Below are 18,433 nucleotides of genomic sequence, written 5' to 3'. Positions count from 1 at the left end.
AGTTATATTTCCTAATAAGGCCTAGTCCTAAAATAATCCCTGTCCAGGAAACCACTTCTTTGATGCGTAACTAATACGGTTATGTCTGAGACAGAATCAAAGTCTTATTTAAGCGACATAGGTAAAGGGAGGAAAGTCACGGTGGGATGAAGAGATTGCAACAGATGGCTTCCACAGGAATTGCGTCCTCTGTGGAAATGCATACGCAGGTGCCAGGAATCATGCACTCGGCAGGATGGGAATCAAAACAAAAAAGGTTCTCATTCCGTTGCCTTTCAGCACGACTGGTGAAGCCAGAGACATCATTGAGAAAAACCTACTTGAAAGAAGACAATCTGATACATTCAATATAATATCCATATAAGCCTGAATGATAGAAAAAAAATAGAAAAATCTATTTCAGGTCAAATGGGGTAATGTAACTGCAACAGACATTCATGTTTAGGGTGTATATGGTTATTTTTAGTTATTTTATTTTATTTCTTGTTATAGTTATTTGATTAACAAAAAAATAATACTAATACTACTACTACTAATAATAATAATTGTAATTGTATGCAAAGTGACAGTCTACAGATACAGATATCAATTAATAGAAATAAAATGACACATACAGATTGTACAATACAGAAAGAACAAACCATTGGATTAATCAGACTGAAATAACACTAATATTTCAAAGCTTGAATGATATGGATTAATAACGCCACGTTGTATATTTCTTTATTGCATTAATGTTAAGTGACAGCTTTGTGTAAATCTGTTTAAAAATAAATGTAATGATAATGTGATGAGCTATGCAACAGCTTTAGGTGTCATCACCACTACAGTGGTCTGTAGTCTATAAAGAATACTAAAGTCACCATCTAAATGGTTTTTAAAACGTAGAAATCAGTGAGAATATTGTGTAGTCTGAGGAATATTGGAGTTACTTTCTGAATAGAGCTAAATGGGAGAGTTTAAAATTTCTGTTGTCTTTTAGCGCCACCTTGTGGAATAAAAAGGGAAAGGTAGACTTTAGAGTACATCTATTATTGTGTTTGTTTATAAATATTTATTTTGTGCAAATAATTAAAAACTTTAAAAATAGCGAATGTTTTATGGTGTGGATCTGCCAGGAGCGTTAACACCATTATAAACACTCTGTGTAACACAGATTTTGTAATGTTCACATTACTTCTGAACACCCTGTAAATATAATTATATTATGTATGCTTCCGTATAAGAACTAATCATTTTTTGAAGCACTTTTTGGATCATATACTGGATCTGTACCCATCCGCTTTTAACACCGTCTCTGTAATTGATCTCTAAGCATAAACGTGAACAGGAAAGTGATGTCTGTCTGAAATATCTATAGCCTATTCTATTATAAGATCACTGTGTACATTATTTTTTTTATTGGTGTAAATAGATATAACGTTGCCATTAAATAAATTAAACACAGCTTTAGGGATGTTACATGTAGGCCTATATTGCACCTACATTTAGGTGTTATTTGCTTTATTCATTCGAGTTTCTAAAATCTTGTAAAATCTTTGTATTTTAGTACATAAATAATGTGGACGGTCAGAAACAGGGATGAGGTGGAAAAGGCCAACTTTGAATGTCAAAGCTCAACGTGGGACGGACTTCAAAACCAACCAACTCAACGTCGGATTGATGTCAGAACCCGACGTCTGCTTGACATCAAAACCCAACGTCGGGTCATAACTGCAAGTGCGGCTTTTTATTCATGAAAAATGACTTTTATAATCTTTCTTTTACAGAGTTTCCACACTTTGGTTTTCCTCATGTTTTACATTGCCATGGAATTGTTCAGCTCTCTTTTAGCATTTGTGATGTGTTCCCTAAGTGTTTGAATGAAATTGGTTGTTTAGCATACACACTACAGTAATCAAGTGGATCATAAAGTTCATCAAAGTTGTCCTAAGACAAGAACGGGTATTGTTCAAAATTTTAAAACAACTTTTATGAAAGGTTTTAATCCACTTCAGATGTTTACTAGTGTAAGTAATAAAGCTCATATCTGTTTTGATTCCTGTAAGAGTAAAGCCACAAAATGCCTTTGAACCTGACACTTAAAGGGGACTTATTAAAATCTGACTTTCCCATGTTTAAGTGCTAGGGGTCCCCAGTGCTTCTATCAACCTAGAAAATGTGATGAAGAACAACATAGTAACTTAGTTTTGGTAAACCATTCTCTGCAAACATGTAAAAATAGTTCATTGAAATCTGGCTCCCCTTGTGATGTCAGAAGGGCATAATACCGCCCCTTAATCTGCACTATCCAACCACTGCAATTTAGTGCAGAGCTGATTGCTGTACACTCTCAGAAAAATGGTACAAATGTTGTCACTGGGATGGTACCTTTTAAAAATGTCCCAATGTGTACCATTTTGTATACCTTTGAGGTACTAATATGCACCTATAGCAGTGGTTCTCAAACTTTTTCAGTGTGCGGCCCCCCTTGTGTACAGTGCATTCTTTCGCGGCCCCCTGAAAGAAAATTTATGACAAAAACAGTTCTAAAATGTAATATTTTAATTAAACAAAACATTAAATTATACCTAGTAGTGCTGTTGGTTAGTTGGCTTATTATTTTTTATGTTTAATTACACAGAATCCATTATAAATGAATGTTTTTTTTTATGTCATAAAACTGGGGCCACCCTGGCACCATCTTGCGGTCCCCCTGGGGGCCCCGGACCCCAGTTTGAGAACCACTGACCTATAGGTGCATCCCCGGTGAAAACTTTTGTGCCTTTTTGTACCTTGTTTTCTGACAGTGTACAGTAGGTTACCACATTGGCCATTACGTCACTTTCACTTTATCTAAACCAATTTACAAATGAAAGGGCATTTGCATATGTCCTTTTGACCATGCAGCAGAATGAGAACAGTCTTTCTCTGAACTGCAAAAGAAGTATCTGATACAGTACTATACCAAACATATTGTATCTAACAAACTGAAAGTCAATCTGTGCACATTATGCCAAAGTGTAATGCATTTTGGATAAAGCTTTAATTATATTGTATTCATATCTTTTTGTTGTTTCTTAAAATAATGCATAAACAAGGTTAAAAATGAGCAAGGCTAATTATGTACAAGTATCAGATATTTAGGTTAAACAAAGTAAAACAATGGTTTTAAAATATAAAATATGTGTAGAAAATACAATCTAGTATATAATCTGTATATTTTTTCCATTTAAAATTAATCATTTACAAAAACATAGATGTGACATGGTGAAACGTCATAGATAAATGTTTGCTGTTGTTTAATTGAAAAGACACTTCTACGTATTTTGAAAATCATCCTCTAATGTGCCAAAAGGTAAGAAAATAATTATTGAAATTGTCCACAACTTTAAATACTGTTTAGAGATATTTTAAAAGTACAGTAATATTTTGCTTTAAGTGTTCATAAAGCATAAAATGTGAAAATAAAGTGATATCTCAAATAAAATACAACAGTCTGCAGATTAGAATATACACTGTAAAAAGTGAAACGTTGTTTCAACTTAAAAAGTTACTTCAATTGGTAAAACCTAAAAAACATATGTTTATTCAACTTAAATCTTTCACCTAAAAAATTAACCAATTTAATTTTTTTAAGTTGATTTAACTTTTCACTTTTTACAAAGTAAATATAAAAGTTTATAAAGTTATTCGTATTGTGAAATTACACTAGCTGCCTTCTCAGTTCAGTAAGCAAAATTTTTTTTGGTTTTTAATTTAAACCAAGCTTTCACATATTATAATGCCACCGCTACTATGATGTGTGAATCATCTTTGTTAGGCCCTGTTTTATTGTCCAAAGAATCCAGGCTGGATGGTGTGTCATCCTCTGTACTTGTTTTGTGTGCTGGGCAGAAAGGCACATATTTGGTCCAGGACAAAGATGACAGGGCGGCACTAATACCGAAGGGTAGCCCGTAAACATCATTACATTCCACTGTGTTGTCCGACTCGCTTTGGTGGACTCTGTTCCAGGCGACAATGCCTCTTTCGCGCTTTGTTCCTGTAAAACAGTATTTTGGGTATTCCAAGGTTTACTTACGCTATTTATTACATAGTTTATCAAAGGCTAAACGTTTTATTGTTACTACCAGAACTTACCAGGAATTGTGTTGTCAAAAAGAAAGCCAAAGAAGCCTCCGACAAACATACTTGTGGTGAGAAGTACTTGAAGCACCTGGTCCAGTTCAACAACACCTAGAAAGTGAAGGGACATATAAAAAAGATTGATGTCCATTTCAAAACACTGAATCAATTAGAAGTGCAGATGTGAGGATTAGATGTGGCTGCATCTATCCAATACCTTACTAATGATAGTTTAGGTACCTGTTGCTATGGCTGTGGGATTTTTCAGTATCCAGTTGGGAATTACAAGACCAGTAAACATGGAGAATCCAAAGATAAAGATGTTGCGTGATGAGTTCATGTCTGCATACTATTAATAAAAAAGCAATCCCTGAATGTTATTGTAGGTAAATGATCATACTTCTTGTATTGAGTGTTTTGTATATCTACTGTACCTGTAGGTTTGAACATCCTGCAGCAGTAATGACCCCAAACATGACCAAAAACATCCCTCCAATGACAGGTGTTGGGATTGTGGTGAATATGGCTCCAATTTTCCCAAACATTCCCATTATAATCATTAGAAACCCACTGGCCACAATTACCATGCGACTGCCAACCTACAAAAAAAGAAATAATTTGTGCAAATCATTGCACTGTGAATGTTATTTACTTCATTGCAATGTGAAAGCTTATAGGATTATTGTAAAACCTTTCATTGTGTACCTTGGTGATACCCAAGGCTCCTATATTCTCACTGTAGGAGGTGGTGCCGTTTCCAGTACCCCAGGCACCTGCCAGGAGACATCCAATGCCTTCAATGCCAATGCCCCTGTTGATGGCATGTCTGGGTGGTGGAGGGGCACCAGATAACCTGGCACAGGCATGATAATCGCCCACTGACTCAATCATTGAGGATATAACTCCTGCCAGGATACCAAAAACGCCAGCAAGGCTTACGGTGGGCACACCCCATTGACCTGGCAATTAAATGACATTTTTATGTGACCTCCTCCATCATTATAAACTTATATTATTTGAAAAATTTGATGTTTCTTTTTGTATTACTGGTAGTTTGCTTTTACTTCAAACTGTTTTAGATAGAACTTTTGAAATGTACTTTTCAATTCATATATAAAAACTGCACAATCTGAGCTTTAGTGAATGAAATAAAATTATTCATTCAATTTACTCAATTTTTTTAAGGTAAGTGGTTGCAATCAATTTATTTAAGCTACATTTAAACAAAAAAGATTAGTAAAGTAAAATGAAATAAAAAACTTTTGTTTAAATCAGTCCTTCCAGAAAAACATGGAGTTTTTTTTGTGATTGTTGCGGGCAAAAATCCTCGATTTTGCGGCACGTTTTCTTAAAAAATGCGATGGAATATGCGGATATTTATGCAATTTATGCGATGGAATTGCGTGAATTTGCGAAAATTGCGTAACTTGCAAAAACTGCGGAAACTTGCAAAAGCTGCAATGATGTTCACGTCACATAATCACGTCACTTCATAACGTTCCCATGGCAATAGAGGACACGGCTGCGCTTTTGGGAATTAAATGCAACATTTTTCAACTTTCTGCTATTATATATGTGACTTTTTGCTACGAAAATGCGGAGATTATGAAATCATGCAAGCCCCGCATATTTTGTGCGCGGAAATATGTAATTAATGCGGCGACAGTGCGTCGTATTTGGAAAAAATGCAGCCCCGCATAAATATGCGGACTTTGGCTGATTATGCAATATATTGCGCGATCGCACAACCGCGTTTTTCTGGAGGGACTGTTAAATGTAGCTTAAATAAATTGATTGCAACCATTTACCTTAAAAAAAAATGAGTAAATTGAATCAATAATTTTTTTCAGTGCATACTTTTCATTTTGCGACCCTAATAAAATCTATCCTGGGACCCACCAACATATTTTAAACTGCAAATATGTGGGAAAATTCACATTTTATCTCTTTTATCATAGTCATTTTATCAATAAAATTTAAGTTTAATAAATAAAAAAATAAGTAATTTACGGTATATTATATCAAAATCATAGTCATTCATTGAACTAAACTCTTTTTGTGTCATTCACTGCAACAGCAAAGCGACTTTGTGTGACCAACCTTATCCCACTGTGTGACCCATGAGCTATAATATACACACATATATGTAAATTGTGCTGGTTTGTAGTACCTGGATAAGGAAATCTGAACCAAGGCGACCTGCCAATAACATCCCCTTTAACATCAGTGCGGGCTAGATAGCCATACTGTACAGGGTCAGAGGGCAGGACATTGTAGATTGTAAAGATATAACAGATAAACCAAGACAGAGTGATTCCTAAAAGGACCTGGAATCATACAAAACACACGGCTTAACAAGAAAGCAAAGCAAAGCTATATAAAAGTGTATATGTACAGTATTTTAATGACTTACAGGTAACATCTGAAATATGTACATCCTTGTGGTGTGAAAATTCTTGGCCTTGCTATATGCTGGGAAAGGTACGGTTATATGGCGGAGGTATTGTGAGAATAGCACAATTAAACCTGTTGTCCTGTAGATGACAGAATTTTTTTTATAAATGTGTGTCTAAATTAATATCTGTGTATATCCAAAAGCTTAGAGGAGCTTCCTTTCTAACATCTAGAGATTATTCTAAGCACTACTAACATGAATTCTGAACATACATCCCTAAAATGTCGTCACACTAGACTTTAAGACGTTTGAATTTGCATTTTATTCCATTTTTAATTGTGTTTGTATGGGTATAAACACTAAGTCTAGTGTGACCACACTTTCAGATCGAGATAAGCTAATACGCACATAGCAGAGATTCCCCAATGGTGTCCTGCATTCATGCCTGCGGAGTCAAACAACGACAGGCCAATTAGAGAAATGGTTGGTGCGATGGTCAAAGGGCCGATGAAACGCATAAGGAACCCAATAAGACCAGAGAATCCTGCAAGCACTTGAAACAGAGATCCAACCATGATTGATCCTTGAAGCTATGCAGAAAATAAAGCAGAAACAAATATTTTTCCATGGCTCTATGAGTGCTCCTATGGGTGTTGTATTGGTCTAAATAGATCATTAGGGATTAAATCAGGCTATCAGTTAAGTTAGTGAAATACTCACCACCTGTATGCGACTCTGCCATTCGTGGATAAACTCGGGAGAGGAGATGTTGACCAGGCTGGAATTCTGTGTCCAAGCTGGACAGCTCCATTCAGGCATTGAAAGCAAAGCCATGCAGGGTGAAAGAAGAGCAAATGTCCCACCCTGGAGAATGGGTAACCTTGCAGGATGAAAATAAAATAAATGAGCTTATTGTTATTTTGACAGGTGCACAAGTTCTGACATTAATAAACCTCTGTGATATGTTCTATTCCCACAATCATTAATTGTGACCCAGTTTATGAAAACCAAGCTAAAGTCATACTGTTTTCTGCATAAAATCATCTTATATAATTTAAAGAACATTCTGTAAAATGTAACCTTGATATCTTTAATATTGAGTGAGTAAAGGCATGTCAAAGATTGAAATCAATGATTAAAATCAAACTTGGATGCTCCTAATCTCATAATTCTGGTAATTCTGCAGTCTTGGCACTTCTAGATCTAACTGCAGCTTTTTATATTTTTTGATTTTTTTTATCACAACTTCAGCATTGTGTTGGTATTAAGGGCAAAGCCCTTAAATGGTTTCAGTCTTATCGGTCTGATAGTTGTTTCTCTGTTCACTTTGGTGAATTTAGTTCCTCTGTTGCTCCTCTTACTTGTGGTGTCCCCCAAGGGTCCATATTGGGGCCAATTTTATTTTTGCTATATATGCTACACTGTCAAAAATAAAGGTACAAAGCTGTCACTGGGGCAGAACCCTTTAAAAAAAGGTCCTAATATGTACCATTTAGGTACAAATATGTATCTTTGAACTGCCAATATGTAAATTTTAAGTACTAATATGCACTTTTGGGGTACAAAGGTGTACCTTTTGAAAGGTACTGTCCCAGTGACAACTTTTGTACCTTTATTTCTGAAAGGGAACCATTAAAAAAAAAACACACACACACAACATCCCATTTCACTGCTATGGAAGATGTACAGATCTATCTGCTAAAGAGTTTGAAAAAGTAATCCATGCTTTTATATTTTTACTGTAATGCACTTTATGTCGGTTTGAATCAGTCATCTCTTCACTGTTTGCAGTTGGTTCAAAATGCAGCGGTTAGGCTTTTAACCGGGACAAAGAAATGGAAACATATTACCCCAGTTTTGGCCTCATTGCATTGGCTTCCGGTTTGTTATAGAATTGAATTTTAATTGAGATCATTGAGGTCATCCAATCAGATTCTCGATGTTCCACCCTACCCACTGAGCCTTACATTCAAACTCTTATGTAAACTAAATAACTGTACAGTATTTGCAATGCATTTCTTTACTCTCTGTGGTCCCTGGCTTGGGGCATGTCCTTAAATAACCTACAGTATCCTGAAGCAAGTTTGCTGTTATTCTGTAGATAAGATTTAGATAAGTAATATGGTTTGATATGAATCGCACAAAAGAGCATTTATTGCCTTACTGTGTAATTGAGGTTTGGAGACACTTATGGCTCTTGTGATAACAGCATATCTAGTCTGTAATGAAATGTAATTCAGATTATAATTTTTGTGCATGTGTAGCTAAATCTGAACATGCTTTACACAAAAGGAAGCCAAGACGCCAGAAGAATGTAGATTTGCTAAACTTTTAAGCTAATAAAATGGAAAATTCCTAATCTTATTAAGGTTTATTGCTGCTGCAGAAATCTGAAATCTACATCTTACCGATGACCCACATTGCCTTAAACCATTTAAGATTTAAAACACATACATTTGAGGACTGTGAACTTGAGTCATGGGCAGTTATGCACTTATATTTAAGTAGTGTGAAATATGCATAACTGTATATGACTCAATTTGTTTAAGTTCACAGTACTCAAATGTAAAAAACATTTATTGAAAAGGGTTTAATGTAACGTAACCGGTTTCCTTAAATGGTTTGAGTTGAGTTGACTTTTAGGTTTACAAAACTTCTTTTTTTCTGATATTCAGGTCAACTTTTGGTCTCAGTAGCAGAACACAGTTGGGTTTTAGCCTAACACATCCAGAGGCTTTATCACTATAGTGACATATTCACAGATTTCCTGGTCAATGAACCCTTGTTTGCAAGTTTGGATTGTGTGCTTGGAATACACCTCATTCTTGCTCACAAGCAGTTTAATTTAGCTGTTTAAGACTTCATGATGTCAAGAAACGTTGGTAAAATTTTAAGAAACCCTTTTGTCATGAATTTTAAGAATTTTAACAATGCACAAAAGGTCAACAGCTCATATGACAGAAGATGAGAAACATTTATTTAGACTCCAAAATCAAAGTAATTTTATAAACAAACAAGCAATTCATTCAAAATCTGTCTATAGAATTTGCAGTCATTTGCTTAACATAGGGAGCATCTTTTTTTTAAATAAAACAGTCATGGTTACATAAATGACAGAGGAGTCTTTTGTGTCTCAGCATCTGTGACACAAACCCAACTCATGCAGATGATCAAACATTAAAACATTTTGTTGTTTAACACACACGTCATCTTTCAATCTTTCCACATTATGTTTCCCATAAAGTACATTTTACCAAGCCTGAGTCATGCAAGGAGTCATACCTCACTCCAAAAGTGACCTGCAGTAAGGTGCACAACCCCGACACGAAAAAGATGGTGCTGATGAGGTGACTTTGCGTGAGCCCATCATGCTGTAGACACAACCCCTGAGACAGGATCAAAGGAATGGCGATAATACCACCAAAAGCTGTAAGACAGTGCTGTTGAACAGAGGAATTGTGTGATGTTAAGTGTATTTTTAGTAAGCCTTTCTGTACACAGCCTAAAGTGGGGTCTTAAACATTGTATTAGTAATTCAAAAATATTTTTGCATGCATATGCCTCCATTTGCTTTAGTGAGTTAAAGGGATAGTTCAGCCAAAAATGATATTAAACCCATGATTTACTCACCCCGAAGCCGTCCGAGATGCATATGTCCGTCATTTTTCAGACAAACACATTTTCAGTTATTTTAGAAAATGTTTTAGTTGTTTCAGTTAATCAAATGTAAAGTTACAGGGTCCACTCCTTCAAGTCCAAAAAATGTGCATCAATCCTTCACGAAATAAATCCAAACAGCTCCAGAATGATAAAAAAGGTCTTCTGAGGGTAATCTGCAAGGTGTTGTAGAAATATCCATATTTAAAACTTTATAAACGAAAATAACTAGCTTCCGGTAACGCCGCCATCTTAGACTCCTCTGTATGTATGACATATTCGGAGGGCGGGGGCACAGAGCAGCAGCACAGAACCCTTCATAAACTATGTACGCTCTTATCTTGAATGTGGACGCAACTAAGATGGCAGCATTACCGAAAGCTAGTTATTTTCGTTTATAAAGTTTTAAATTTGGATATTTCTACAACAACATCGCACAGATTACCCTCAGAAGGCCTTTGTTTATCATTGTGGAGCCGTTTGGATTTATTTTGTGAAGGATGGATGCACATTTTTTGGACTTGAAGGAGTGGACCCTGTAACTTTACATTTGATTAACTGAAACATCTAAGACATTTTCTAAAATATCTGAAAATGTGTTTGTCTAAAAATGATGGACATATGCATCTTGCACGGCTTGGGGGTGAGTAAATCATGGGTTTAATATCAATTTTGTCTGAACTATAAAAATGATAAATATGTCATCATTTACTTACTCGTATGTTGTTGTAAACCTGTATGAGTTTTTTTCTGTTGAACACAAGATATTTTTATAAATGATTGTAACCACACAAATGATGGTATCCATTGCCTTCCAGCAAAAAATACAAATACTATGGAAGTCAAGTGTGCCATCAAGTGCTTACACTCATTTATCAAAATATCTTCTTTTGTATTTAACAAAACAAAGAAACTCATACAGGTTTAAAGCAACATGAGGATAAGTTAACGAAGACACATTTTTGGGTAAATCCATTTAAATAAATGCCATGTATGATTTGGTTACATTTAATTAGCGACCTGCAAAATAATGAAAACTTAACTAAACTATAAATAACTTATAACTGGTTTATTAGATATACATGATAAGTGAAAACATCCAGATTTAGCTTTTACTATACACTCTTAGAAAAAAAGTAAAAAAAAGTTGCCACTGGTACTGTATTTAAAAAAAAGTCTTAATATGTACAATTTTGGTACATATATGAAGAGTTTCGTTGCAAAATGAGATAACCACCGTTTTTTTAATTGTTCAGAAACCTCGTTTTTTGGTTGTGCATTCCAATTAATTTCAATGCAACTGCAGTTGGTTTGTTTTGATTGAAACATTCATAACTTAAAAAATACAGCTAAGTAGCACCATAAAACAAAATAATAACATGATAACATAATAATAAACATGTTTTGTCAAAAATGTTAAAAAATGGATTTATTTCGTTTTGCAACTAAACTCTTTATATGTACATTTGAGGTACCAATATGCAACTTTTAGGTGCAAAAGTGTACTTTTTGAAATGAGACCTCCCCAGTGACACTTTGGACCTTTTTTTGACAGTGTACATTGGAACTGTACTATTGGATGTGGCTATTTAATGTAAGAAATGAGAAAGCAAGACATCTACTGATCAAAAGGCATCTGAACATACAATGCTTGTCCATGAGTTTCCGTATACAGTACTGACCTGAATTCCAAAAATGATGCAGAGGTACCATGGTGGAACATCTGTGACACAATATGCTAGTTTGTTAGCATCTCCATCCTCTGAAAAATTATCATTTCCATTATCATTTTCTGCCAAATCACAGAAAGGTTTGACACCGTCAACCTAAAACAAAAAGGAGAGCAAAGTTAAAAGGTGCAGTGTGTAATTTTTTAAAGGATCTCTTGACAAGAATGGTAAATAATATACAAAACAATATTATAAGGGGTGTATAAAGACCTTTTAATAATGAACCGTTATGTTTTTATTACCTTAGAATGAGACGTTATTATCTACATACACAGAGGGTCCCCTTAGGTGGAAGTCACTATTTTGTGCCGCCATGTTTCTACAGAAGCCCTTAACAGACAAACTTTTTTTACTAAATTGTCTCAGTCGATGACATGTTTTTCCGGTGGCAGCTACTGTAGCTTCTCTATGCGTTTCAAAAGCGAGGGAAGAGCAGTGGACTGAGCCATGTGTTGCAATTCGCAACCTCACCACTAGATGTCGCTAAAATTTACACACTGCACCTTTAACAGAATCAACCTGACAATACAAGATTGCACCAAAAGTTATTTTTTAAGGGTCAAATAAGATCAGTACAGCTCCTTAAGGTAACTGCACAGTTTAACTTTGTACAGTATCCTGTGGGTTTGCTTTAAAGGGGTGTTTAAAGATATAGACACATACTGAACTGTATATAAACATTATAGGTACTCACACAGACGTATACAGATCATCATAAACAACACTACCAACCTTATTTATTTACTAGATTTGTATTACTAGAATTTAGAGTTCTACAAATTCCAAATATATTTCTTCTTAGATTTCTACAAATGTTCAACCCAAATCTACCTGGAGGATTGCTATGCCAACACGTGCACAGACACACACAGTGCTTTATCGACTGGAATGTAGAGCAATATGACCACAGTATGACCACAACAACAACACCCATGAGTATCTCTCACAGTGATAAGAATCTTTGTTTACAACATGGTCAATAAAGAGAAATTATCACATAAAATAGATTTTTATCACTGTTATATGGATCTTATAACCTCTTAACTGGATTTTGACATAACAAGGAAGATTTATGTTGTGAAAACAACATCCAACACCCACTGTCATTAAAATTTACCAAATATTTCATCCTTTAACTATAAATTTCCTTGTTATAATAAGTAATTACTGTATGAGTAAATCAAATGAGGTGTAAATACTCACAAACGCAAAGTTGTCCGAACCTTTGCTGTCTTTCTCTGGAGCCATGAGTGTGTTGTGGGCAATGCAGAATTGTCAATGGTATTCCAAACAAGGAAATTCACTGGATAGAGAGAAAGAGAGAGCAAGAGCTAGTTAAGGACAGTAAAATATGGAGGGAGAAAACGAGGCACGGGACAGGACTCAGTAGCTGCTGGTGATTGTAAATGCAATAAGACCAATCAGCTGCTCATGTGAACTTAATTTCACCACAACTAACAGGCAGCTGATCAGAGCCACGTGCTGGCAGGGCAGAGATCCTTTTGGATTATAAGAATACCCACATGAATGTGTGCATGTGCACTAATGCATTTGCATGCAAAATTAATTATGCATTTTTGTTTTTACATGCATAGGACCTAAAAATATGCTTTATGTGGATTTGTGGACCTAGTTTCATTCAATGCGCAAAGTATTTTTATATGATTGAATACTTATAAAAGTTAAGTCATAAGGGAATGTAAAAAACTTTGCATTGGCCTGAAGTGAACTTTGTTTTCAAGTATTTTTTATTTATTTTAGAATAGTCCTTTATTGAGAAAACTTTTCATGTGATTTATATCTTGTAATTTCATACAATTTAGTAAATAGAATGATTTTTTATTTATTTAAACAGTGTTTCAGTTTTTTGTATTGCAATTGTTTCATGTATACATTTGACTTAAAACCCTCTAATAAACCATTTAGTGTCAGTTTTCTATTATCTCAGCTTATAGGGTGACAATATGCCTAGACAATGTAATCAAATATGTTGATGTGTTTAAAGGGATAGTTCACTTTAAAATGAAAATTCTGTCATCATTAACTCATCCTCGTGTTGTTCTAAACCTGTATGAATTTTTTTTCCCTGATGAACACAAAAGAAGATATTTTGAGAAATGATGGTAAACACACAGCAGTAAGTGACCATAGACTTCCATAGTAGGAATAAAAAAAATATGATGGAATTTAATGGGTACCATCAACTGTGTGCTTACCATCATTTATCAAAACATCTTAGTCATTTATCACAATACTTCCAAAATATTTTTTTCCTACTATGGAAGTCAATGGTCACTTACTGCTGTGTGTTTACCTTCATTTCTTAAAATATCTTCTTTTGTGTTCATCAGAAATAAAGAAATTCATACAGATTTAGAACAACATGAGGATGAGTAAATGATGACAGAATTTTCATTTTAAAGTGAACTATTCCTTTAATAAAAACATTTATTCTGGGTAATAATCACAGAAATGTTCAATAACTCATTTAGCCAAGACTTTAACAATGGTGCTTAAAAAACTTGACTTAAAAAATACAACCCCAAAACAGAAAAAGTTGGGACACAGTAAAAATTGTGCGTAAAAAAGGAATGGAATAATTTACAAATCTCATAAGCTTATATTTTATTCACAATAGAATATAGATAACATATCAAATGTTGAAAGTAAGATATTTTGAAATGTCATGCCAAATATTGGCACATTTTGGATCTCATGAGAGCTACACATTCCAAAAAAAAGTTGGGACAGGTAGCAACAAGAGGCCAGAAAATTCCAATGTACATATAAGGAACAGCTGAAAGACCAATTTGCAACTTATTAGGTCAATTGGCAACATGATTGGGTATAAAAAGAGCCTCTCAGAGTAGCAGTGTCTCTCAGAGGTCAATATGGGCAGAGAATCACCAATTCCCCCAATGCTGCAGCGAAAAATAGTTTTCTGAGCTTCTTAGAGAAAAATTGCAAAGAGATTGAAGTTATCATCATCTACAGTGCATAATATCATTCAAAGATTCAGAGAATCTGGAACAATCTCTGTGCGTAAGGGTCAAGACCAGAAAACCATACCGGATGCCTGTGATCTTCGGGCCCTAAGACAGCACTGCATCACATACAGGAATGCTACTGTAATGGAAATCATAACATGGTCTCAGGAATACTTCCAGAAAACACTGTCAATGAACACAATCCACCTTGTCATTCGCTGTTGCCAGCTAAAACTCTGTAGGTCAAAAAAGAAGCCATATCTAAATATGATCCAGAAGCACAGGCGTTTTCCCTGGGCAACGCTCATTTAAAATGGACTTTGGTAAAGTGGAAAACTGTTCTGTGGTCCAACGAATCAAAATTTGAAGTTCTTTTTAGAAAACTGGGACGCCATTTCATCCGGACTAAAGAGGACAAGGACAACCCAAGTTGTTATTAGCGCTCATTTCAGAAACTTGCATCTCTGATGGTTTGGGGTTGCATGAGTGCGTGTGGCATGGGCAGCTTACACATCTGTAAAGGCACCATCAATGCTGAAAGGTTTATCCAAGTTCTAGATACAAATGATCCCATTCAGACGTCGTCTCTTTCAGGGAAGACCTTGTATTTTCCAACCTGACAATGCCAGACCACATACTGCATCAATTACAACATCAAGACTGCGTAGAAGAAGGATCTGAGTACTGAAATGGCCAGCCTGCAGTCCTGATCTTTCACCCAAAGAAAATATTTGGTGCATCATAAAGCGGAAGATGCGACAAAGAAGACCTAAGACAGTTGAGCAACTAGAAGTCTGTATTAGACAAGAATAGGACAACATTCCTATTCCTAAACATTGGTCCTCCTCCAGCTGTTCCTTGTATGCGCATTTAGCTTTTCTGGCCTCTTATTGCTACCTGTCCCAACTTTTTTTGGAATGTGTAGCTCTCATGAAATCCAAAATGAGCCAATATTTGGCATGACATTTCAAAATATCTTACTTTCAACATTTGATATGTTATCTATATTCTACTGTGAATAAAATATAAGTTTATGAGATTTGAAAATTATTCCATTCCTTTTTTACTCACAATTTCTACTATGTCCCAACTTTTTCTGTTTTGGGGTTGTACTAACATATAAAATAAAGGGTGCTGGACAATGCCATAAAAGAACCATTTTAGCTAGTATTATAAATATCCTTTATTAACATTCAAAGAACCTGTCTAGTGCACAAAGGTTTATTGTAGTGAATAAGGTTTTTTTTTAGAATATAAAATAAAAAAATTATTTAAGAACCTTTGACCAAATGAATCCTTGGGAATCAAAAATGGTTCTGCTATTGAATTACTGTGAAGAAACTTTTGTAGAGGGGTGTATAATTTCTTTAGTATGCTAATTGTATTCATTACAGAAATCCCTGAAAATGTCCTTTTTTAAGATCCACAAATACTACGCATCACATGTGTCTCATTTTGGAGACAGAGACAAAACTAATCATCCAATCACTCTTTCATCACATCAACCCAACAGGAGACCGGTAGATTTAATCTCTCTGGCATTCATCTCCAAGGGCATTTCAAAGTAATCTTAAAAATATGAAGGCATGCCACGTACTTACCTTAATGCACTTTCCACGATGTGAATCCCGCGGTGTGTTGACACTCCTATCCTGTAGTTAATGATTCCGAAAGGAGGAACTTTGAGGAATTTGTTGAGATCAGGTATATGTGACCTTTCACCCAATCTGATTATGCCAAAGGACTTTTTAAATATGTTTGATATAAAGGCTAATCAAATTAGTGTTTGAATAGTTGTAGAAACTAATGGTATATGCAATTATCAATAGGGGTATGCCACAGATTTGAAAAATTAAATCATGTGTGGTTTAGTAAAAAAACTGACACGTGTGTCATGAGTTCTTGGTTTATTTTCTGCATCCTCCTCTTAATGTCCACAGACCAGTCAGTCTCATTCAGTGTCTACTTTCATCCACACTGTTTTTTGTACAATAAATGTGTATCATGTTATGTTACATTTAGTTGAAGAGTCTAAATGGATTATGTATTATCATTTTTTTTGCCAAGGATCAGCGATTGCAGAATAAACAGGAACATTGGCAGAAATCTTGTAAGCATGCTGTGCTGCACAAATGCACCATTGGTTATAATTTTAGGTTTGCTTTAAAGGTGCAGTGTGTAATTTTTAGAAGGATCTCTTGACAGAAATGCAAAACAATATACAAAACTAAATTATCAGGGGTGTATAAAGACCTTTCATAATGTACTGCTATGTGTTTATTGCCTTAGAATGAGACATTTTATCTACATACACAGAGGGTCCCCGTACATGGAAGCCGCCATTTTGTGCAGCCATGTTTCTACAGAAGCCCCTAACGGACACTTAACGGAAACTTTTTGCTAAGTTGTCTCCAACGATGACACGTTTGACCGGTGGCGGCTACCATAGCTTCTCTATGTGTTTCAAAAGCAAGAGGTGAGCAGTGGACTGAGCCGTTGGTTGCAATTCGCAACCTCACCACTAGATGCCACTAAAATTTACACACTTTCACCTACAAGAATAAACAGTAGCAAATTGTAGTATGCTGTGGTACAATAAAGTGATTACTGCATACACTGCAAAAAATTATTTTCAAGAAAAAAAATCTTAGTATTTATGTCTTGTTTTCAGTAAAAATATCAAATATCATGCTGTAACAAACCCGCATTAGTTTTATTGTTCTGATAAACATGGGGGAAGATATTTTGAGAAATGTTTGTAACCAAATCATTTGTGGACCCCATTTACTTCCATAGTAGGAAAAAAGAATACTACTGAAGTAAATGGGGTCCACGAATGGTTTGGTAACAACGTAAGAGTTAGTATATGATGACAGAAATTTCATTTTTGGGTGAACTATCCCTTTAAAGTAGAAATATATTACTACAGCTTATTAACTTACTATAGCTATACTACAGAATACTATAGTACAAATACACTGCAAAAAATGATTTAAGAAAAAATGTTGTTTTCAGTAAAAATATCAAAAATTCTTAAATTAAGATGCCTTTTCTTGATGAGCAAAACGATCCAATAAAATAAGTCTAGTTTTTAGACCAAAAATATCAAATTTAAGTGATTTTGTGCATAAAACAAGCAAAAAATATCTGCCATTGGGGTAAGCATTTTTTTCTTGATTTTTTCTTGAATTTAGTGTTCAAGAAAAATGTTTAAGATTTTTGCTTACCCCATTGGCAGAATATTTTTTGCTTTTTTTATGCACAAAATCACTTAAAGGTGCAGTGTGTAAATTTTAGTGGCATCTAGTGGTGAGGCTGTGAATTGCAACCAACGGCTCAGTCAACTGCTCACCTCTTGCTTTTGTAACACACAGAGAAGCTACTGTAGCCGCTACCGGACAAACATGCCGTTGTTGGAGACAACTTAGTAAAAAAGTTTGTCTGTTAAGGACTTCTGTAGAAACATGGCTGCACAAAATGGCGGCTTCCATGTAAGGGGACCCTCTGTGTATGTAGATAAAACGTCTCATTCTAAGGCAATAAACACATAACGGTTC

At 35.1% G+C, this 18,433-nt stretch overlaps 1 protein-coding gene across 2 annotated transcripts; it reads right to left on the bottom strand.

Moving 5' to 3' along the window:
* Window positions 1-3,042: 3,042 nt before the first annotated feature.
* slc23a4 (solute carrier family 23 member 4) lies at window positions 3,043-16,561 on the bottom strand. 2 transcript variants are annotated; one of them, XM_055174938.2, is made up of 13 exons: window positions 16,478-16,561; window positions 13,093-13,192; window positions 11,842-11,985; window positions 9,785-9,942; window positions 7,223-7,382; window positions 6,911-7,092; window positions 6,521-6,641; window positions 6,278-6,434; window positions 4,813-5,066; window positions 4,542-4,706; window positions 4,348-4,456; window positions 4,123-4,218; window positions 3,043-4,024 (listed from the first exon to the last, which is right to left on the bottom strand). In XM_055174938.2, the coding sequence occupies exons 2-13, from the start codon at window positions 13,135-13,137 to the stop codon at window positions 3,759-3,761; spliced, it is 1,857 nt and encodes a 618-aa protein (XP_055030913.2). In that variant the 5' UTR covers window positions 13,138-13,192; window positions 16,478-16,561; the 3' UTR covers window positions 3,043-3,758. The 2 variants fall into 2 exon arrangements, with proteins under 2 accessions (XP_055030913.2, XP_073709813.1); XM_073853712.1 differs by lacking the exon at window positions 16,478-16,561 and having other exon boundaries at window positions 13,093-13,347.
* Window positions 16,562-18,433: the final 1,872 nt, after the last annotated feature.

This window comes from Misgurnus anguillicaudatus, chromosome 15 (genome assembly GCF_027580225.2).
Source record: "Misgurnus anguillicaudatus chromosome 15, ASM2758022v2, whole genome shotgun sequence".
Classification (NCBI taxonomy): Eukaryota; Metazoa; Chordata; class Actinopteri; order Cypriniformes; family Cobitidae; genus Misgurnus; species Misgurnus anguillicaudatus.
The sequence above is the reverse complement of the archived record's forward strand: the minus strand, read 5'-3'. Positions and strand labels throughout refer to the sequence as shown.

What these genes read in the sequence shown, in the direction of transcription:
- slc23a4 (XM_055174938.2), bottom strand. Translation starts at nt 13,137, where the DNA reads ATGGCTCCAGAGAAAGACAGCAAAGGTTCGGACAACTTTGCGTTT. An exon ending in CAGGTCACTTTTGGAGTGAG is followed by an intron (nt 7,383 to 9,784) that starts GTATGACTCCTT and finishes TCATCCTGCAAG; the next exon opens with GTTACCCATTCTCCAGGGTG. An exon ending in GTTCAGATTTCCTTATCCAG is followed by an intron (nt 5,067 to 6,277) that starts GTACTACAAACC and finishes TTTAATTGCCAG; the next exon opens with GTCAATGGGGTGTGCCCACC.